Source organism: Lynx rufus, unplaced genomic scaffold (assembly GCF_022079265.1).
Source record: "Lynx rufus isolate CCGP_SWC_20201006 ecotype Redwood Valley unplaced genomic scaffold, mLynRuf1.p SCAF_5, whole genome shotgun sequence".
Taxonomy (NCBI): domain Eukaryota; kingdom Metazoa; phylum Chordata; class Mammalia; order Carnivora; family Felidae; genus Lynx; species Lynx rufus.
The window spans coordinates 33,617,216-33,640,336 of NW_025814867.1; the positions used below are offsets into that span (position 1 = coordinate 33,617,216).

The 23,121-nt window shown below is 44.5% G+C and overlaps 1 protein-coding gene across 1 annotated transcript; it reads left to right on the forward strand.

The window, feature by feature from the left end:
• Nucleotides 1-4,582: 4,582 nt before the first annotated feature.
• CLDN18 (claudin 18) lies at nt 4,583-21,672 on the forward strand. The gene is made up of 5 exons (XM_047100326.1): nt 4,583-4,802; nt 15,292-15,456; nt 16,091-16,208; nt 20,346-20,456; nt 21,442-21,672. The coding sequence occupies exons 1-5, from the start codon at nt 4,583-4,585 to the stop codon at nt 21,611-21,613; spliced, it is 786 nt and encodes a 261-aa protein (XP_046956282.1). The 3' UTR covers nt 21,614-21,672.
• Nucleotides 21,673-23,121: the final 1,449 nt, after the last annotated feature.

Sequence of the window (23,121 nt, forward strand, 5' to 3'; positions counted from 1 at the left end):
CAGGAAAAGGAAAAAAACAAATGCTTCATAAGTATTTGTTTTTTATTTTTAAAAAACCTTTTAATGTTTTATTATCCATATTTGAGACACAGGGAGACAGAGCATGAGCAGGGGAGGGGCAGAAAAGAGAGGGAAACACAGAATTCGAAGCAGGCTCCAACCGTGAGATCATGACCTGAGTCGAAGTCGGACGCTTAACCGACTGAGCCACCCAGGCGCCCTCATAAATAGTTGCTTTTTAAAAAAAGTTTCAAACTCATTAGTAATCAAAGCAACGCAAATTAAAACAAATGATCATATATAACTTACCAAATTCAATAACTAGATAAGGGTGCAGTGAAACAAGGTCTTTCAAATATTGCTGCTGGAATAATATTCATGGGGGAAAAAGTCCAGTTCTATATAAAAAAGATTTTTTAAAACTTCACACCCTTTGTTTGACATCTTAATTCTACTCTTAGGAATCTATCCTGAGTTAACAGAAATGCCGGCAAATAGTTATACAAAAAATCTTCATCATACCGTTGTTTTTCACACACTCACACACACACACACACACACACAACTGGGGGAAGGGTATGATCCAAATTTATAAGAATAGATGCTGTTTAGGTGAACCTTTATGTAATGGAATACTAATATGCTAGCATTAAAATACTAATTTGCTCATAACAAATTAAATGTTTAATGTTAAACATATTAAATGATGTTTACAAGGAGATTTAATTATGTATGCAATTAAGTAAAAAGTGCAAAACATCAAGTTATATAATCTCTTAATCATGTGAAAATATATATACAAAGAAAGGATAAAAAGGAAATATACCAAATATTTTGTCTAGGATTTGAAATTATGAGTGATTTGTTAAAATTTTCTCTACCTCCAAATTTTCTCTTTTTTAAATTTGTTTTAATGTTTACTCATTTTTGAGAGACGGAGAGCATAAGCAGGGGTGGGGCAGAGAGAGAGGGAGACACAGAATCCGAAGCAGGCTCCAGGCCCTGTGCTGTCAGCACAGAGCCCCGTGCGGGGCTCGAACTCACAGATGGTGAGATCATGACCTGAGCCAAAGTCGGTCACTCAACCGACTGAGCCACCCTGGTGCCCTTGTACCTCCAAATTTTCTATTATGAGTACCAAAAGGAGGAATCAGAAATTAGGGACATACAGTGTGGTAATACTTTGAGAGAAAGAAATTAATAGATGTATCAATTATTTGTCTCACTAGTCTACTCATTTTATTGCTATTTGACCACCATTTTTGCCTAATTACCATAGAAGGTTTTATACATATTAATGTTCCTAAAAAGGTGTAAAGAAAAGGTGAGAAAATTTTTTTCTCCAATATCAGTAAAATAATATAAGCTTCTAAACATTTATAACCTGAAATGGTACTGCCAGAACCATATTTAAATGTGAACATAAGGATGATTTCCCCAAAGAAACCAGCAAAACATTTTGCTCCACTTTAACGGTTTTAAACAAAGCTATATCAACCCCATTATTGTTAAACAAAATCAGACCATGAATAACAATAATGATTATTATAGTTATACAATGATATGATTATAATTATAATTATAATAAAAATAGTATTATTATATATTGTTATAGTCAGACCATAAATTATTATTATTATTATTAGAGACACATTTAATGTATTTTGACAAAGCCTCTTACATGAACGAAGAAGCCAGAATTTCCTCTGTGGACCCCCCATTCACTCTTTGGCAGTGACACTTAAAAAGCAGCGGTCCAGGAGCGCCTGGGTGGCTCAGTCGGTTAAGCGTCCGGCTTCAGCTCAGGTCATGATCTCACGGTCCGTGAGTTAGAGCCCCGCATCGGGCTCTGGGCTGATGGCTCAGAGCCTGGAGCCTGCTTCTGATTCTGTGTCTCCCTCTCTCTCTGCCCCTCTCCTGTTCATGCTCTGTCTCTCTCTGTCTCAAAAATAAATAAACGTTAAAAAAAATTTTTTTAAAGCAGTGGTCCACTTTATAGCACAGAAAACCCACCAGAAAATGACAAATTACATCTTCCAAATGTTTTTAAACCTAGCAATATTTATTTCACATTTAAAAAGTATGTAGACTTACATTTTCTCTCTACTCATTCAGTATTCTACTAGGTAGAAGCACCTTCAGTTTATCCTTTAAAATTAACTTTTCTTGGGGCGCCTGGTTAAGGTCTGACTTGGGCTCAGGTCATGATTTCAAACCATGTGTTGGGCTCTGTGCTGACAGCTTGGAGTCTGGAGCCTGCTTCAGATTCTGTGTCTCAGTCTCTCTCTGCCCCTCCCCCACTCATGCTCATCTCTCTCTCTCTCTCTCTCTCTCAAAAATAAATAAATGTAAAAGAAAATTTTTCTAATTAAAAAAAATAAAATTGACCCTCTCTTCTCCCAAAAAATAAAATCACTGTCACCATTCCAAACAAGAAAGAAAGCTAATTCATTATTACAGAATAACTTTTTTTCCCTGTCTTGAAATCTCGCATAAAAATATTTCCATAGGGAAGGGGAGAGGAAAAACTGCCATGTGAGAGTAGATAACTTGTAATAACCTATTTTTTTTTCCATTTTCAATCGACTATTTCAGTGGTACTGTAGTCAAGGTATGGAGTGGGTGTTAGACAAATGTCATAAAATGAACATAAATGTTCCAACATAAATGTTGGAAACCACACATCTACAGATCTCTTTATGAATAAAAAGCCGGCCTCTTGGTTGAAATAAGAACAAAATGGACTCTGTCCACAGAAACTGTGGCAGAATCATTCCAGAACTATTCCAATATTTTCCGATCTAATCCCCCCTCCAGCAGCAAAGATCAGAATCACTTTTTCTGGTTGTTCCCTCCCCACCTTTTGGACTTGGCCTTGTAACTCAGCTTAGGGAAAACAGACACACCAACACTGTTTCACCCTAAGTGATGTAACTCTTGCTTACTCTCTTCTTTTGAGTTTTCTGGCTCATGATTCACTCTCTACACTGATCACAGAACCTAAAGCAAGGGATGCACTTGAGGGGAGTATTGCCTCCATTTATACTAGGGGGAGACCTTCCATATTTGCTTTCTGTGTTTGCTGGGTAAAAAGCTGTGGGAGCAGTGGCTGGATGCACTCAAGATAACATTGTAATGTCCAGATGCACAGGCTTGTTTCCTGGAGAATCTGTACAGGTTAGACATTGGTGGGTGAGTGTGTTTCCCAGCCTGGAAACCCAGAGTTGGGGAAGCCAGAATTAAAATGGTTCCGAATTCAGACACCTGATACACATGACCCCCCAGGAAGTGGCAGGTTAATCAATTCTCGAACAAAATTGAATTGGGTAGTCAAAATGCAATGGCTAATTTCTGGCCAAGTCTCTCTTTTTCAGGATTATACAATTCCTGATATTTTGACCAACTGTAGTGAAAACTTTTCTGCCAAGTGTGGAAGACAGTGTATGAGATCCAGGAGGGCTCTGAAGTATTCTATTTATAAAGTCTGCAAATGGAACAGATAAAGTAACTGTAACCTGTAGGGGCTGAGCAGTTTGCCCCAAATCACCCAGCACAAAGCGAATTAGTAACATTGTCAGGAGCAGATCCCAGGTCTCTCTGTAACCAAATCAGGGCATTTGGCCCAGCCAGTCCTAATCCCTTCTTTGGCCTTTCTAGAAGCTTCTGTGTCTGCCACGTGGTCTTCACGTGGTTCTTGTGGCATGAGTGAAAAGGTAAAGTGGAGGTCGGCAGGATGTCTGGCTTCCTCTCATCCTATTTCCAACACCTGTAAAATGAAAGCATTATCTCTTGGATTTGACTTCCTGTTCCCAAACGTGGGGACAACCATGCCTGCCCCTGCCTCTCCACATGGAAATAGAGAAAGAGCACCAGACTGGAAGTGGGCACTGGAGCTCCGCCTTTACTGACTTTAAAGCATCTGTGGTTCAAGGCCCTTAGACAAGTTCCTTAATCTATTGTGCCTCACTTCACTCAAAATATATGGGTGTGGGATAATAATACGTACTCCACCCATTCCTGTAAGAGTGCAATGGAAAGACGTGCAGGAAAAGTAGTTTATGAGCTGTGGAGGAGGAAATGTGAAAGTCTGGTTGAAGATGGAGACTCCTGGGGCCTTTGTTTTAAGTGATGTCAGCCTAAGGACATTACTCTCCGCCGAGCAGAGCCTAGAAGAAAAGGCTGTGGGGGCTGCCCGCGGCGCTGGACTCGTCACCTTTCTAGCCAGGCGGTGGCCGGCGTGCTCGCGTCACAGCCAGAGCCACGGACAAGGGAGGCTGGCAAGGCCTTCAGAAAGGGTGTCCACTCCAACCACTCTGCTCCCACACCAGCTGGGCCTGCGCAGCTCGGCGGACAAGTGCCTCTTGGGGCCGCTTCCCTAACAAATGAAAACATAATGCCCTTGAACCAAGAGTGAAACTGAACTATCTAAGGAAAACAGAGTGAGCAAACACCAAGAGCCGAGGGAAACCATCTGATTAGGGCAGCTCCGCTCAGGAGCACAACTGGCCCACGCACACCCTGCACAGCAGGAAGGTGCAGCTAGACCTCGGGCGGCGGGTGGAGGGCGCACGGGGCCGAGGCCATGTCCACCACCACGTGCCAAGTGGTGGGCTTCCTCCTGTCCCTCCTGGGCCTGGCGGGGTGCATCGCCGCCACGGGGATGGACATGTGGAGCACCCAGGACCTTTACGACAACCCCGTCACCTCCGTGTTCCAGTACGAGGGGCTCTGGCGGAGCTGCGTGAGGCAGAGCTCAGGGTTCACTGAGTGCAGGCCCTACTTCACCATCCTGGGCCTTCCAGGTAGGCCTGGCAGCACGGGGGCCCTGAGCAGATGAGGGCCGGGGAGGGGTGTCTGTGCTCCCTGCAGCCAGGAGGGACCTCAGAAATCACACCAGGGACTGAGCCTCGCTCCCCACCTCTGGGTATGACCCTTGCAGCTCAGAATAAAAGGTGTGAATAAGAGAAGTTGGCTCCATGACAAAGAGGGCTATAGTTGTCCTGGAGAAAATCGGAGAATTCATACTCAAGTCAAAGGAATTGCGGGTGGTGAAAAGAATGGGATTTGTTGTAACGGTAAGCATGCTCATGATACTAGAATAGACTAATGGTCCTCAAAGGAGAAAATTGTGTGCATGTGTGTGCATATGACTTGCTCTTGCCTGCACATACGTGGGAGCAAGGAAGTAGGTTGGTGAATTATTTTCTTCTAGCCCAAAACGCTTATGGAGAACTAATTTCATTTCATTTTCAATTCAATTCAATTTTGCTTTGAAAAGCTGGAGTCTCTGAAAGTGTCAGAAAATGTATATTGCCATTAAATTATAAATATCCTTTTTTTGCTTTGCGTTAAGAGGTTCTAGTGTGCACTCCTAAGAAACAGTGCATGCCAGAATAAGTTATAATTATATTATAGTAATTTCATAATATAAATATAATTATAAATGTGACATCTTTTCACCCCTGAAGATGAAGTTAAACCCCTGCTTTTAATACAGATAATTATTTCAAACATGCACATAGGAACTTTGCATTCTAGATATTATGAAAGCGACTCGTATTTAAAGAAAGAGGGTGGGCAAAAAGAAAATAAAAGGTCAGTCTAATCAGTGGCTCCAAGGAGTGGCCAAGATAGGAGTTTGGTGAGGAAGGGAAGAGTGTTTGATTTGCCACTCTGAAACTAACACCTTATGAACAGGTAGATGGAAATAAACTTGCACGAAACTGTTAAGAGTCTTCGAAGCACTTGAAATTGAATGATGAAAAGCAATTCAACTAATTTATCTTCATTTTTGGAAAGAAAAAGAAGATGGGTGACAGAGCAGAACTGGGGTTTTTACTGCATTTTGGAAACCATTCCTATTGCAGGACCAGCAGGATCACTAACTGAGACCTGCTTAGGGAAGCAAGGCAGGTGGGACCTGGCCACAGGAAGAGAGCACAGAGGAGGGATCATGCTCTCCTGTGAAGGGAGAGGTCAGAAGGGAGGAGGTGCAAGACCATAGACTGTCGACTCACACCTCATTTTAACTATTAAATGAAGATAAGAGGGGCGCCTGGGTGGCTCAGTCGGTTTAGCATCCAACTTCGGCTCAGGTCATGATCTCGCAGTTCATGGGTTCGAGCCCCGCGTCGGGCTCCGTGCTGTTAGCTCAGAGCCTGGAGCCTGCTTCGGACTCTGTATCTCCCTCTCTCTCTCTGCCCCTCCCCAGCTTGTGCTCTCTTTCTCTCAAACATACATAAATGTTTAAAAAATTGTTTTAATGAAGGAAAAAGATTGACCTCATATTCAAAATTGAGGCATGACATCCCATAACTTCATGCTCAATAACCTCAGCTCAGGGCCAAACCACACATTACCAATCTCTTGCTCATTCTGTTTCTTTCCACACATGGGGCCCCACGCCATCCTGTCTGATCAGCCCCTATTCTTCTTGTCATCTCTCCTCCTCACTTAGGCTTATATCCTCCTTTCCTACAAGATCTCATGATTCTGATCATTCTCAAGTTCTGTCTCTCCCTGGGTCACTGACAACCAAATGAAAAGAATACATTTTACTATCACCTGTCACTCTTTGTCTTTCTCAGTCCGGTTTCTATCCTTCATCTCTCTAGAGTGTTTGCTCCTTTGACTATGGCAGATCGGGTAGAATCTTCCAATCACCGACTGCCAGTTCTCAGTTCTCATCTCTCAGGCATTTTAAAAGCCAAACCCTCCCATGGTTCCCCCATTTGCAGCTTAATTAGGTGTAGACATGACTGCCTGACATCCATGCCCTCCTATCTCCCTCATCTTGCCTGACTTAACTCTTACAATTCCTCTGCCCCCCAGCCTCTGCTTCTCCCTGTCCATTTACTCTACCCTGGGCTTGATCCTGGATACCCATTTCTCCCACTGCCAAGTACCCCCTCCACCACTCCACTGCCATCTCCATGAATCTTCTCATATGCAGGGTCCAGCCCAAATATGACCTCCTTTGTGAAGCCTCCTCACAGCCCTAAATTGAATAGGATCCCCCAGATCTCTGTACCAGACCCAGGCACTCTAATAACATTGGGCACATTCACCCTCATGACACTGCTCGCAAGTTGGAAGAGCTGAAAAGCTCCAGGCAGCCATCACAGAGACATATCCCAGTCCTGCCTGTCTGAGTCAGGGGAACAGGATTCCACCAAAAGCCAGGAAAAACATTTCTTGGGCCTGAATATGCAGAAACGGAGATGCTTGAAATCACTGTTAATGTATGGCCATGGAGAACAGCATGGATTTAAGCATAGCAAGGCTTCGGGGTGCTTGGGTGGCTTAGTCGGTTAAGCGTCCAACTTTGTCTCAGGTCATGATCTCGCAGTGTGTGAGTTCGAGCCCCGTGTCAGGCTCTTTGCTGACAGCTCAGAGCCGGAGCCTGCTTCAGATTCTGTGTCTCCCCTCTCTCTGTCCCTCCCCTGCTCGTGCTCTGTCTCTCTCAATAATAAATAAATGTTAAAAAAAATAAAAAAAAAAAAAAAAGAATAGCGAGGCTTTTGTGCAGCAAAAGTGACTACAATGTAAATTGGCATCCCAAAATGCAAATATTTGTTTGGTGACTTAAGATTTGGCTGACTAATGTAGGGGACGGGTGGGAAGACTGCCAGAAGGAATAGGCTAAAAAGACCCTCAAAACCTGAAGGCAGGAACATAAGAAGACGGAGCAGCCAGAGAGGAGGCCAGAGGGTGGCCCAGAGACACTTGTAGGGCTCCGGAGGAAGCTGAAAGGGGTAACATTAACTACTCAGGACCTGGCACCTAGAGGGCACTGAAACAGCTGCTGAGAACATTTTCTTGAGCATGACAAGGGGCTGAGGGAAGAGAGACTGAAGCAGAGGAGCTGGGTGAAACATCCAGAGACAGAAATGGAAGGTTGAAAGTTTAATTTTGACCTAGAGCTCAGGGGAGTACCAGCCTGCAGCAGAGAATTAAGCTTTAAAGTTACTATAAAAGCATGAGGCAGATACCATTGTAATACTTCAGTTAACAGTCATAATAATCACTTCCAATTATTCAATTCTTCCTAAGGATAAGCTCTTTTCTTGCAAAATCTCACATACCCTTCATTCATCTGATAAAAATGTATCACGTTTAGTTGGAACTTACAGCCATAGAATAATTTAATTCCATTCGACTAGCTATATTATGTAACCTACAGATAGATTAATGAGGTAAATGGTTGTAGTAGCAGGACTATTTACCTATATATGACCAGCTCTGTATAATTTATAGCCCAAGACGCCCTCTCATTGTATTCCAAACAGTCAGAGCAGCATGTCACTCTCCAAGGACAGTGCCCAGAAATAAAACCGACCATTTCTTGAACTGCACATAGACCTACCAGTTGAACCTTCACAGCAATACAGGGTAATGTGTACCAGCTTTGTTTTTACAAAAGTGGAAACTGCGGCTCAGATATGGAGACAAGGTAAGGTGCCCAAGCTCCCATGGACAGGAGATATCAGATGCAGGAAATGAACACAAGGCTGAAATGCTTCCAAGTCTGTGTCTTTAGCCCTGCCCATGCTCAGGCCCTGCTTCTACATTCCAGATACAAGGAGCTGCCTTTAGAATTGAAGAGATTGGCCTGCGCTTGAGCACGCTAAAAGTAGAGGGTACATCTGCACCTTGACCCATTTATAGCCATATCGTCACAATGCACAATTAGGAGTACCGAGTTTAAAGAGTGGATGACTTGTGTGTCATTTCCTTCCCACCCACCCACCCCCTGCCCTGGAGACAGTGGGGGGAGGAGAGCAGAGGGCTGTCAATGAACAGGGTGGAGAGGAGGCAGAGACCTGGCAAATTCATGTCCCTGGTCCCATGATGACATCATAGGCAAGTGATATTTTTTCTAATGTGTTTGCAAATATTTGGATTGAATTTGGTGCCATGGCAGGGCCTTACAGTTAAAGGCAGGTGAACTGGGATCAAGGGCTAGCTTGGCCAGCTAGGTCTCTCAACCTTGCTCTCCCCATCTGTGAAATGCCTCACAATAAGGCATTTGTGTGAAAGGGCTTTGCAATCCATTTAGCAGATCTGGTTCTTGGTGTCAGTCAGTCATTACTGCCCTGTCTACACCACCCAAATCTCTCAAACAGGACATTTGATCTTCCAGGGTTTTTTTCTTCTCCAAAATCAAGCATCTATTATGAATCCAAATACCCAAACCAAATATTATTTAGGGTACTCTTTTTCTTCTTTCAGTCCCCCATGCTACCCGTGTTCTGGCACATCAGTGATTCCCAGCCTCTTTGCAGGCACTAAAGGTCTTGAGTTTTCTTTCATACAACTGGCCACATTGGCCCCCTTTCTCTAGCAATGTGAAAAACCAACAGCCACTGAAGACCTAAAGAGTGTCCCATCAACCTGCCAATCATATTTACACACCCAGGAATGGGCGGTTTTAGTGAAACCACATTTAACCCAGGAAACAATTCTACAAAATCTAAAGCACAAATCCATAAAGGAAAAAAAATACCAAACTGCTTTCCAGTGCCCTTTCTAAAGGAGCCACCTGGTGTGTTTCTCCTTACGATTGGCTATTTGACATTAAGTCCAGTGTTCCTGATCCTGTGAAACCAGCTTGTCTTTCCCCGATGTCTGGTGGAAGAAACTGGCCCTAAGAGGTAAAGGGGTTATAAGTTAGTGATAAACTTGAAATGAAACTGGGGGGAGCCCCTTGGTTTTTGGTCAAGCTGCTTTCCCCTTTCTTCAAGAAAGAAATCAATTTTGGCCCAAACATACCTTTTTAAATATGTGGACAGACATCCAAATGTGTCCCCACTAACATACATCCGAAGATCCCACAGAGAACTGAGGACACATCTGCAAAGCCGGAGAGGACCTGTACCTGAGACGTAAACTGTGACCGCTTGCCCTATGCAGATGCAGGAATCAGAACACGTCCTCAGCTTGTGATTGTGGTGGCGGTTGCATTGACAGAAGGGCAGCCACACGCAAAGCATCAGGCCCTAGTGTGGACTAGTCAGTGGGGGGGTCTCCATTTCTTGGTGGAGACACACATGGCCAGAGTCACGTAGCTGGACCCCACCTTAGAGTCAAAAAGGAAGGACAATGAAGACGGCGCCTCACCCCTCACTGTCTCACCTGCCCCTCCTCCTCGTTGCCAGCCAGATCTTAAGTCCATTTTTCCTGATCTTCTCTCTGCCTTGGCCCAGGACTTACGCTTCCTACTCTTCTCCAATCTGCTTCCCCTCTCGCCCCTCATCCTCCCTCATGCACGGCTTTTTCAAATCCTCAACCATATTCTATCACCATGTGAGAGGATTCACGTTTATACAGTTAGTACCAGCCAAAGTCATGTGGGGTTGAAGAAAGAGAACTTCTCTTTAGGGAAGGGGAGGAAACCGACATTGGTTGAGCCTGGCTTGGTTTTATGCTGGTGCCAAGCAGCAGCTGGTCCTCACAACATCTTTGTGCAAGAGATATCTCTATCCAGCTCCAGGGTTGAGGAAATGCAGCTTCAGTGAGGTTAAAAGATTTGCCGAATGCCACCTACCTGGCATCACACCGTTCTGTAGGATTTCATGGGACACAAAGGACTTCCATATTGGTTCCCTGAGATGTCAGGAGAAGCTAGGCCCTCTCACCCTTGTTCTGAAGGGCCTTTTCTCTGAGGCCTGGCCTCAGATTTCCCTTCTCTGGGCTCCCCTCCTTTGGACTCCTCCATCAGCCTCCCCTGCCTCCAATCTGAAGCCAAGCTGTGCCTGAGGTATGGGTCCTCTCTAACCACCACCAACAAAAGCCTCAGCTCCAGGCCTTTGGCTCCTGGTGATTTGCTGTCTCATAAGCCTCACACCCACACCCCAGCTAGCTCAGGGATGTCAGCCCCTGGGAACTCTTTCCTCTCAACTCCCTGCTCTGAGCACCTCCTCCTGAGCCTCTTGAGGGTTGTTTTCCCAAATTATTCCTTGAAATTTTATGTTATTGAACAATTCAATGAAAGTCTCTAGGGGTGGAGGCAAAACATTAATATTTCTTTAAAAGCTCCCCCAAGAGATGCTAAAGTGCAACCAGGGTTGGGAACCACACCCAAAGGCACCTTGCCTGTCAGTCCATAGCTAGTTTGGGGGAATAAGATATTTTGCAACAGGGAGGGAACACTGAGTTCCCATTTTTCTGTTTGCTTCTGTCAGCTCTGAATCCTGCCCACCCTTCAAGTCTGATAATGCCTCATTGTTCACTGGAAAGAATGCCGTAGTCACACCTTTGGTGCAGGGAATCAGTCTATAGAGCCGTTGACTCACCTGTTATCAGCTGATAAGCTTATGTGCCTCTTGCTCAGAATAGCAAATAAGAGACAGTGTGGCTAAAAGAGAAACCTACCCCCTTTGGGAGCAGTTTCTCTGGGTACCTATCTATGGAAGATTAGAATCCCAGATGGTAGATTCTTCTAGCTGGAAAGGAAGTTCAGGTCACCCCCATGCATCTCTATTGTCATTACTAGACATGGGGGGGGGGTTCTAGCAATGAGTGGTAGAGAACATTTCTTCCTACTTCCTGGAACCTGCCCCCATCACAGCTCCCACTCTCAGAAGCACCCCTCAAGGGATCTCCGAAGCAAGGAAGAACTTGGTCTATGCATCCAGGCCCAGGATTGTGACTCTGACAGTGGTCCCACAAGTTATAAAACAATGTTGTGTCTTTTCCAACCACGGGCTAAGAGAAATGTGCTCAGGGTGAGGGTGGACCCCTGATTCAAAGCAGGTGCCAGTGTTCATCAGAAATCCAGAGGTCAAGAGATAGCAGGAAGGAAATGAGGCCTTGCCATGCATACCTGACTCAGCAAAGACAAGAGGGCATCTGACAGCCTGAGGCAAAGGCTGAGCAGGACAGGCTGGCCCAGGCTCCAGTGCCCAAGGGCTCCTGTGGCACAGCAACAGCAACTCTCCATACGAGGCAAGTCCACAGTGATTTCACCTCCCACTTGCCAATCTCACAGCCCTTCTAATGGATGGGCTGAATGGATGGGATGAATGGACTGATTATATAGCTGCTTGTAGAATTCTCTTCTCAGCAGAGAAGCAAAGTTAAAATCAGAAGTTGCTTCAGGGGAAGAGAATCAGAATCAAGCGGCATAGAACTAGAGTGGCTGGATACCATCATCTCCACAGAGAGAAAGTTGACAGGCAAGACCATGTGCCTCAGCCACGGCCACCTCATGATGTGTTTTCAAGAACAAACATTAAAACTACTCAGTCTAAAGAGTTAATGACCCCACCCTTGCTGAGAGTCCAGGAGAAATGTTAATTTGTTATAGAATGAGGAAAGGACATCCTTTATCCTACTTAGTTAATATCGTTTATTTGGTTTTTGTTTGGTTGGTCGGTTGGTTGGTTGGTTGGTTTTGGTTGGTTGGTTAGTTGGTTGGTTGGTTGGTTTTGGTTGTTTTAGCCAGATGCCTTGCCAGGTGTTTCTCAAAAGGGATAAATGATTTTGTCTTCTGAATAGCTTAAGGCTTAAAATGTCAGAACAAGAACAGATTTTAAAATCTCCAGCAAGTTTCTGGGTGGATTTGAAGTTCACAAGAGGCCCATGAGGACAAGATGAAGAGAAAGTCAAGCCCCTTCCTCTTTCCATATGTCCAGTTTTCTGGTAGTAACATACACATCAGTATAGCCTGGAGGATATTTCCTGAAGCCTGGGGCTGCCCAGCAAATGTCCTGTCCATACCTGTCCTGAACCAGGCTTGTAGTAGTATAATTGTATGTGTTAAAGAGAACTAGAACCACATCATAAGCAACTATGAGAATAGATACTCCCAAAGTGAAAAGAAATTTGAGGTTCAAGATTTCCAATAAAAATATGATCTTCCCAGATTGTAAACCGCTTGAAGGCAGTGACTATTTTTCATGAAACTTTATATCTTCTACAACATCTGACATAGGGTTTTGTAGAGAATTTGATGAATGAATGAATGAATTCATGGATGAGTTATATTATTATGTAACATATGACTATGAGCACATACCAACATGTGCTGAGTGAAAACACAAAAATATAAATGAATACACAAGTACATGACACACGCTTGCATTTGTTAATAAGGGAATGAACAGAATGTTTGTTCCCAGTATCCTGTGGGGCCAGCAAAACCATTGAGCAAGGCTTTAGAGAACAAAGGTGGCCCTCTAGAGCCCTCCTACATTAAGAGTGGATCCAAGGGCAACTCCAAGGCCCTCATTGGTTCTCTTTGCCCAACTGGGGTCACCACAGCTCTAGCATCAGAACTCAGCTGTAATCTCAAGATGCCAATGTTAATCGATTCAATTCTTCCAGGGATGAATGGTCAGATCCTGGAGGATTGATCCACACCATAAACCAATATATTTATCCTGCAAATATAGTTGCTAATAGGACCACGACTGATTATATAGCTGCTTGTAGAATTCTCTTTTCAGCAGAGAAGCAAAGTTAAAATCAGAAGTTGCTTCAGGGGAAGAGAATCAGAATCAAGCGGCATAGAACTAGAGTGGCTGGATACCATCATCTCCACAGAGAGAAAGTTGACAGGGCCTCCATTCCTCAGACAATGCCAAAGGCTCTTTAACGAATTCTGAATGATCTGCCTCTCCTTTTTCAGTATACTTCATTGATTCCCAATTCTTCCATCATGACAAGTTGCTTTGTGATACACACCTTAGAGTGAATAAGCTGGCAGCTCCATTGATATTGGCCATATTTGAGATGAAAATCTTCCTGGAGAGATTAGAGAGAAATTCCTCCCAGGACGTCCTTGTCTTGAGAGTCACATTCACAAATAAAATCTCCTAGGACATGTTATTCCCTGAGATGATTTTTAGATAATATTTCTTTATACATTTTTAGCGTCCATTTTAGAGGTTGATATTTCATGGCTGAGTCTCCGAGTTTGGAGGATACATTCTCTTAGGTGCTTACAGATCCCTGTACCCTGATGGCAGCCTGTTTTTCCAGGATTAGGTACCTCAAAGGAATGTACTGTGATGGGAAAAACAATTTGCAGATAGTTCTGGGTTTGACCCCCAGCTCTTGCTTGTCCCTCAAAATATGTCCTCGGGCAAGTTCCTGAATCTCTCTGTCTCGATTTCTTCAATTATAAAATGAAGGTAATCATATCACCGACATTGCAGGGGTTTTTTAATGTGGACTGGATTTGTTCATGTCTGAAAAGCGACTTATAGCTTTCAATCAAAAGTAGCAATTGGCTATGATAACTAGGGTAAGACAGAGCTTTCTGCTTTGCTTCACACAATTCTTCAGTTCTGCTCCACCAGAAATACCCACACTTGGGGCCTTTCCCTCTGGAAAACACCAAGACTCATTTGTCTTTCTTTTGTAAATGCATTATGCTTGTAGCGGGCATGTTTAATGACTGTCTTTCCCCACTTCGACATAAGATCCGTGAGCGGAGAGACCATGGCTGACCTATTAATTACTGTCATCCCTGTGCCTAGTCATAGGGGCTCAGAAAAAAACTGTTGAGATGAGTCAGTGCACATTAAGGACACACTAGAAACCACTTTGGATTTATCTGGAGGGGAGGCACTGGGGGAGAGTCCCAGCAGGATCTACAGCTCCCATTGCTTCCTGAGAAGGGAACTGCTGATAAACTGGTCATGCTGAAAGGCCTGTGAGTGATATAGCAGTCTGTTATATATACCCAAAACCTACAGCTTACCCTGACTATAGTAGTCCCTTTGGAAACAAGCAAAAACGTGGTGCCCTTAGTATATCACCTAGTAACCTTGCTTCATCACATGCTATGAATGAATATCGGGTTTTTCTAAAGCGGACGCAACAATATGAAGCAATGAGCCCATATGAAAAGACTAGAGGAGAACGATGTTTGGGATAGAAGCCAAAGTCATGCAGTTTTACTATAAGCTCTATCAGTAATTTTTCATGTCACCTTAATCAAGCTATTTCCTCTTCCTAGACCCCAGCTTATCAGGCTTTAAAATGAGGAAATGAAATAGCTATCCATTGGTTGTCCCTACTCCCAACAGTTCATGATTTTTGTCATTCTACAGACAACTGTGTACATGCAGGTCCTTCAACAATCAGAGGATTGTATGTGGTGGTTTTGCATTTCTCACAATTCCACATCCCCTGGCAATGACAAGGTTCACATTTTACGGACTTGTTATTTCTCAGGAATTGGATGCTGGCTGATTGTGGTTGCTTTATTTTGTTAAACTAAAGCCTGGTGGTCATGCAGAGGTGGTCTCATCTGTCTGCTGTGTCTTGCCTCTTGCCCCACAGCCATGCTGCAGGCAGTGCGAGCCCTGATGATCGTGGGCATTGTCCTGGGTGCCATCGGCCTGCTGGTGTCCATCTTCGCCCTGAAGTGCATCCGCATAGGCAGCATGGAGGACTCTGCCAAAGCCAACATGACACTGACCTCTGGGATCATGTTCATCATCTCAGGTAAACAAGCAGCCAGGGTTCCCTCTCTCAAATGCTTTTCTGGGAATGTCAAAGTAAAATTATTCTGGCAGAGGAAACATGGTTTCTCCCTATTGAACACAGTTTGAACATGGATCAGAATTTTACACACTGGGATTCAAGATCTGAGGCTAGAGCCCAATTATGCTCTACAGAATGATCATGAATGTTAAGGTCCCCCTTAGCTGCCATCTGATTATTATAAGAAATTCTCAGTCCTAAGGTAGCCATGTGACTCAGTCCCTAAAGACATTATTTTGGCAAGATTCTTGAAAGTGATTTTAAGGAAAGAGCACTTGACACCATCGAAGGACCAAACCCCAAATATTTGTATTACTAATCCTTTGTCCCAAGATGCATGGAAAAACCCCTTTCTGCACACATACAAATCCCTCCACAATTAGAGAGATAAGAGAATCTAAGCACTCTAAGAAGGTCTAACATAATGTCTAGCACATAGTGGGAATTCAATAATCAATGCTTGGATTAGCTATTCTGTTATATGAATGGAATGTTCGCAGTCTGCTCATCTAAACTCATTTCAGCGTACATTGCCTCAGAAACGTTGTGATCCCTTTAAAGCTGACTCTGGAGCTTTCTTGTATTTTGCCCGCAGGTCTCTGTGCAATCGCTGGAGTATCTGTGTTTGCCAACATGCTGGTTACTAACTTCTGGATGTCTACAGCGAACATGTACACTGGGATGGGTGGGATGGTGCAGACTGTTCAGACCAGGTAAGCTTCCAATCTAGTCTTAGTACCCTGTGGTGAATATTGTTATAAAAATCCTATTAAACACATATGCCTAATGTGACTGTCAGTGCCTGAAATAGCAAAAATTTATCAGAGGCAACCATGCCATATCGTAAATCAACAATGATCTGTAAATTCATAAACTTCATTTCAGTGAAATATCCTTGGTGCTATGACTTGAGGCTGAGCTGACATTTGCATTGAAATACAGCGACAGTTCACAGTATTTATCTAACATGCTTACACAGGCCCCATTGTGGTGGCAATGAAACAGGCACTATTAGCCCAGGCATGTAAATGAGCATCAACCCACATCCCCAGACCATGACGGGAACCTGACTAGGGACAGGTGAAAGCTTGAGTAGAACTGAGAAAGGTGCAGTATAGGTGAGAAGAGTAATGTTATGTTTCTTCCTTGTACAGCTGCCTCTTCTTCTCATTCATTCATTCATTCATTCATTCTACAAATGTATAGAGCACCTGATGTGAGCCAGGAGCTGTTCTGAGAGCTGGGGATAAGACAAGTTCCCCATCCTCACGGACATTACAGTCTAGCTGAGGGAGACGAAACCCCACTATAATTTGGTGTCTGAAGGAGGGTAGAACTTTTAAACGCTGGAAGAGCAACTCTAACACCTATATTCATTTAGCCACTTCAAAGGGACATATTTCAAAGCAAGAAGCAGCAGTAAATTCTTGATGGAGAAAAAAACCTTCTTCTGAGACAGTGATGTAAATATCATATCTAAGTGACCCATCATCTCTGGAGTGGATACACTTGGTACTTCTCCAGCCACACCATCATGGGATACAGACAGGGGATGAGGTTGTATAAATCCATTACTTTCTGGCTCCCAGGAACTCCAGTCCCCATCCATGTTCCTGCTTTGTTTCAAGAATGAGAAGGAAGTGATCCCCATAAGCTCCCCTCATCCTCTCTGTGATCTTCCCACGGTCTCTTGGTTATAAGGGCAACTTAGAAGTACGCTGACCATGTTTTCCTGGGACTTTACCAGTTTTAGCACTAAAAGTCCCACATCCTGGGAAACTCCTCCCTCATGGGCAAGTCAGGATGGTTGGTCAACCTACTTAGAAGAGCCTACCTTACCCAGAGTATCTGGGCACCTGTGTCACTGCCCCTGCCAAGAGGAGTCACCCACCCCACTGGCACACAGTGCTAATACCCACATCATCCTCTCACACCATCTCCCTAGAACCTGCACCATCCTTCAGTCAGGCAACTTCAGTCCTGAGATTGAGACTATAGGATTCTAGAATGTTCACTGAGTGCCTTCCTCCATAGATGGGCAGCAGTTTTTCCCTTCTTTCTGTTTTCTCATCCTCTCTACCCAGAAGTCACACAAGACAACACAGCTGCCACGAAAGGTCTTGACAGTGAACTGATGGGCTTTCTGGTACCCCATTTGGTCCCAGCATCCCATCCTCTGCCAATGCCGTGTTAAGGGTACCCAAGCTACAAAGTGCCTGCTATCATGCTATTCAGAGCTTGTGAGGTGTTTTGTATTAGCCTAAACACTTCATTTTATAACTTGAATTATTCACTACTTTTTAAAAATTAGAAGTGTCATATGTTGGGTTACTCAAACACAGAGCCTGAAAAACAGATTCTGAGGTTTCACGTGCAAGTGATATATTAAGGAAGGGGAGACCGGGTAGGGAGTGAGGCACCCAGGACAGAGAAGAGGGTAATTGCAATGAATTCTGGGACTCAGCCCAATCCTGGGGAGCTGTAGGGCATGAAACATACCTCAGAGTTGTCTTGACTCCCAAACTTTCATACTTCAGCGCCAATCAGCCTCTGTGCACATGGGCAAAATGGCTCCAGTGGCTAAATCAAAACCTGACCTCCAAAGGAAAGCACGGGGGCCAGCAGGCAAAGGCAAAGACCACAGGAGCTGAAGAAGAAACACAGAAATGGTGAAAGGGACATAAGGGACATGGGCAAAGCACCATTAGTGTTTACTACAAGGATATTTCACACCATAGACACATACATGCACACACACACACACGTATGCAATCCGTTTTTCCAGCTCCTTGTAAAAGAAAAACATCAGATCCAGCAGTACTGGGCCCTCACTCTCTATGGCAACAATCTCTGCAGCTGCAAAATAGTTGCCCTCTTAGCAAGAGCTCACCCTCTCCAGTTTATCCCCACCACTCTCAAATGTCCCAGCGCTGAGGCCATTTATCATTATGCTTGTGAGGGTTTTCCCCACTTCACTCATTTAAATTTCTTAGCTGTCTTAGTTAGGTATTTAAGTTTGCTAACCTTGACCAAGAGGATCTAAGTGAAAGAAGGGGACCTCAGTCCTCATGTTCCCCTTGCCCAGAAGATAGTATTAGCTTAATGATGAACAATGAAGGCTTTGGAGGCAGAAGGATCTGCATTTGAATTTCAGTAGCTCCTGTGTCTTTCCTGGGTCTTTGGAAAAGTTACTTAGCCTCTCTAAACCTCAATCCCCTCCTCTGTAAAATGGGAGTGAGAAATCCTGCAAAATGAGGCTGTTGGAAGAATTAAATGAGATTGTGATAAAGGTGCCCATCACAGTGTCAGTAAGGGCTCAATAAATGCTAGTGATGGTTGTCATCATTAACATTATGTGGCCACTCGACCATCTTTAGAGGTATCAAGGACAGGGGTTCTGTCTGCACCAGGGCTGAGGGACCAAGACTTCCCCCAGGAGATTTACGCAGGGGCCTCTCGGGAGGACGCCCAGGAAAAGGTTAGGTGTTAAGCCCCTAGCCATGCTGGGGAGGGCCAACAGGGTGGGATGGGGTTCTTCATTCCAAGCCAACAGCTTTCAAAACAAATGTCTGTCACTTCCAAGTCCAAAGGAAGTAAAAACTGCCTGCAGATAAATGTTCTTCCAGAACTTTTTCAAGCCCTGAGCTCAGTCTGCCAGCTTTGCCCTTTACATTACGTTTGGTCATCAGGCTTATATTGCTTACTTTGATCCAGCTAAAATGTGTGTACTTTTAAAGCACATCTAAAGGATCTTATTTTCTTAGGTTGTGGAGGTCTGCACACACATGGCTGTCTTCCAGCTACTGGTATAATGTTCTTAGTTGGTGACTTTTAAACATACTAGTGATTCATGGTGTTCCACAGACAGCCCCATGCTCTTTGGTGGACATGAGGGGACAACCTCCAAGGGCAGGTATCCGCCATGCTGAGCTGTCCTTTTCTGTGGGGCTCTTGGAGATGAAGGGAAAGTTGGTAACTTTCTAACCAACGGAAATACCCAGTGACATCCTAAAAGTTTTTGGCCACTCTCCCCACTGTCCACAGAGGTCCGTGTGGAATCAGAATTATTCTATTCTCAGGAGACTTGGTTCTCGGACAATCCCAGTCAGATCTAACTGAGTCCCATGGACTCAGTTCCCCTGGGAGGGAAGGGCACCAGCACTGGAGTCAGACCGCCACAGGTTTGAGTTCCAGTGTGAGCTGGACTAGAAGCACCATGAAAGTGAGGGCTTGGTCACCCCTCTATCCCAGTGTGCCAGGGCAGTGCCAGGCACACGGCGGGAGCTCAATAAATACTTGCTGAACAAATGAGTAAACGAATGAAAGAATGAATGGTCACTTCACATTAGTTCTTCCTGACGATAATGCTCCTACCTGCGTGGACGGCTGCCAGGGCTACTTGAGTTAGGTAAGATGAGAGCTTACTGGCCCACAGTAAGAACTCGAGGGGCCAAAATTCCTTCAGAAATAATAACTTCAGACTGCTTCCATATGTCTCAAATTTCTCTTGCCAAACCTTGAAGACACCCCCCACCCAATGCCAATAGGGAGGGAGGGGGATTTCCAATGATGTTTCTCTGAGAGTAGAGACTTATAATTAATTCTATGCCTGAGTGATGCCAGGGGCCGGAAAATCCCACAGCCGTTTTACTGACTAGCTTCAGTCCCACTTCTGTTCTCCAGGGTCCCTCGTTCAGTCAGCTGTGACCCAAAGAAGCGTTCAGCGGCATGGTCAGGGATAGGTGTGGAACCCCCAGGAGGGCTGACAGAGAGGATGGGCATGGCCAGGCACAGCGGGTAGGGTCTGAGAGTGGAGTCACCCATACTCATGGCCTCACTTCCCCCCTCAGGTACACCTTTGGTTCGGCCCTGTTCGTGGGCTGGGTCGCTGGAGGCCTGACGCTAATTGGGGGTGTGATGATGTGCATTGCCTGCCGGGGCCTGGTGCCTGAGGAAACCACGTGAGTCTCCCCATCCCAGTGCAATCAGACATTTCATCCGAGTCCATTTTAAAGTATAATTTGCAGCCAGAAGGATCAGTCTGGGTTTTTGAAGAACTTTATTAACTGAAGGATCCTGAGCCTTCTCTTTTATGGGGGACCTAAAGAACAGAATAGGAACATTTCAGCTGAGCAGATTTAGGAATAATCCTGTTTGAGAGAGAAAAATATCCCTCCAGGTTCCCTCAGACTCCAGTATTCTGTAACTCTGTGGTTCTCAGCTGAAAACAATTCTGCCCTCCACGGGGTATTTGGCAACAACTGAACACTCTTGATTGTTGCAGCTTTGGGGTGGGGTGGGGGTGATCCTGGCATCTAGTGGGTGGGGCCCAGGGATGTTGCTAACCCTTGCCCAGTGCACAGGTCAGGCACTCACAACAAAGAGGCATCTGTTCCAAAATGCCAAAGTACTGCTGCAGAGAAACCCCACTGTAACCCCATAAAGGGGCTCGGAGCTGGGAGACCTCAATCCTAGTCCAGTTCTGTGCTAACTAGTCCTGTGAGTTCTAACAAGTCATTTGCCTTCTCTGGGCCTCTGTCAGTTTACCCATAAACTGTGCAGATTAGAAGAGATGGGCTCCATGTATGCACCTTCGCACTCACAAATTCTTGGATTTTTTTTTTTTTTTTTTTTTTTTTTTTTTTTGGCCTAACCATGTTCCCCTGGACATTGTTTCTGGTTCAGCTTCATTTTAATTGATTAACAGCAGGAACTCACTGGTCACTAATGACTGGCTTAATACAAGGCAAGAAATTCTGCTCCAATGCAGAGGCAGAAAAGCTGGTGTCTCAAAGCCTGGGGGTGACCACCTGTCTCAGTTTGCCCAGGGCTAAGGGTTTCCTGGGACACTTTCAGGGCTAAAACAGAGACATTCCAGGGGAAATGGAGTGGCTTTGCCTCTTTTCAAATACATCTGTGGTCACGGAATGTTTCTTTTTCTCTCAGCTACAAAGCCGTGTCTTATCATGCCTCGGGCCACAATGTCGGCTACAAGCCGGGAGGCTTCAAGGCCAGCACTGGCTTTGGGCCCAACAGCAAAAACAAGAAGATATATGATGGGGGTGCCCGCACAGAGGACGAGGTACAGTCTCATCCTTCCAAGTACGACTATGTGTAACTCCAAGACACCTCGGCATGGGCAGAAGAACCCCCCCACCAATTAGAGTGCACTCGAAAAACAAGGAGATTTTACCTTGACTCCTGATTGCTTTTGACTCACAGTTGGAAGTTAGAAAAACCTTGATTTCATCCATGAAGAGGCTAGATGGTCTGGGCCACATGTCTCTGTCTCTAATGCTCCATCACAAAAACAGCCGAGTTATCAGATATGAATTAGAGGCTATAGTTCACAGTTTCCAATCCTCTATTTTTTTTTTAATTTAACCTTCCTCATCTGATGATAGAATGTGGTTTGAATTCCTATCAGACAATAGCCCATCAATGATCTATTTCCCAACTCATCCCCCAGAACAATTCTGAAAGGAAAAAAGGAGAGTCGATCAAAAGACATCATTTTCTGCTATTTGATTTTAACCTCCCCCGCCAACCTGGCTACTAATAAACACTGATTGAAGAAGAAGTGATGGGGAAAGAGATATGTAATGTCTCCAGCTCATTATCTGAGTTTTCTTACACTGTGATCTTGAACATTACCTGGACCAAAGTGATTTCAGTTTGAAGAAAGCTTTCTGCTTTTGTTGGCATCTGCTAATTCCAGCAAGACACCCCCCAGGGGTCTCCTGACCTCTCCACTGCAGGGCATCTTTCTGTCGCAGGCCAGAAAGTGTCCCTAGAAGAATGAGGAAAGGATATTTGTGGGTAATCTGAGTATATTTGGTATTCTAAATATAATTAGAATAAATAATATATTAGTGAAATGATACACTGTCTCTGTGAATTAGCCTCACCCCTGCACTTGAATAGAAGAAAAAGAAAAAATAATGGCTTTTGATATTGTCAATAAGGACTTTGTAAAATCGCACTTAAGTTTGAATTCCATGAAATGCTCACTCATCCGAATTGTTTCCCTTTGAGCTCTCCAGGACTGTGACGATACATGATAAATACAGTGTAACCCTGTAAAAACCAAAGGATGAAACCTAGGGAGTGAGTTGAAACAAGTTCTTTTGAAAAACAAGAAAACAGTGATGACCCTGAATGTAATGTTACATTTCCAAATGACACATGCCCACACTTGCATGGCCAGAGGTCACATACTTGGCATTGTGGTTACCTTTGTTACTGTGAGAGCTCTTCCCTTCACTAAATTTACCTACAATCGTTGCCACACTGGATGTTCAAGAACCAAAAGCTCTTTGCAGCCGCACACCTTCCTGGTGTTCACATCACTGCTGTAGGAAGCCTACACTCCTTCCAGGTTACCAGAATTCTATCCCGACACCAGAGCCAGAATAGTTACCCTGGGGGGTAACTATTAAGGTGGGGGGGTGGGAATCTCTCAAATTACCTAATCAGGGAGCAGCAGGCAATGGGGGAATCTCACCACTGGGTTATTATTTGGGGGAAAAAGTCCTCACATCAACAGTGCATATAAAAGTGGCCTCTAAGGAGATGGTGAATATTCATAGCGGGCTTCAGGTGGGACGGATTCTGTCTGGGGAAATG

Bases quoted from the DNA above. Each gene is read 5' to 3' on its own strand.
- CLDN18 (XM_047100326.1), top strand. From the start codon at position 4,583: ATGTCCACCACCACGTGCCAAGTGGTGGGCTTCCTCCTGTCCCTCCTG. The intron at 4,803-15,291 runs GTAGGCCTGGCA...CTTGCCCCACAG, and splicing joins CACCATCCTGGGCCTTCCAG to CCATGCTGCAGGCAGTGCGA. The intron at 20,457-21,441 runs GTGAGTCTCCCC...TTTTTCTCTCAG, and splicing joins CTGGTGCCTGAGGAAACCAC to CTACAAAGCCGTGTCTTATC.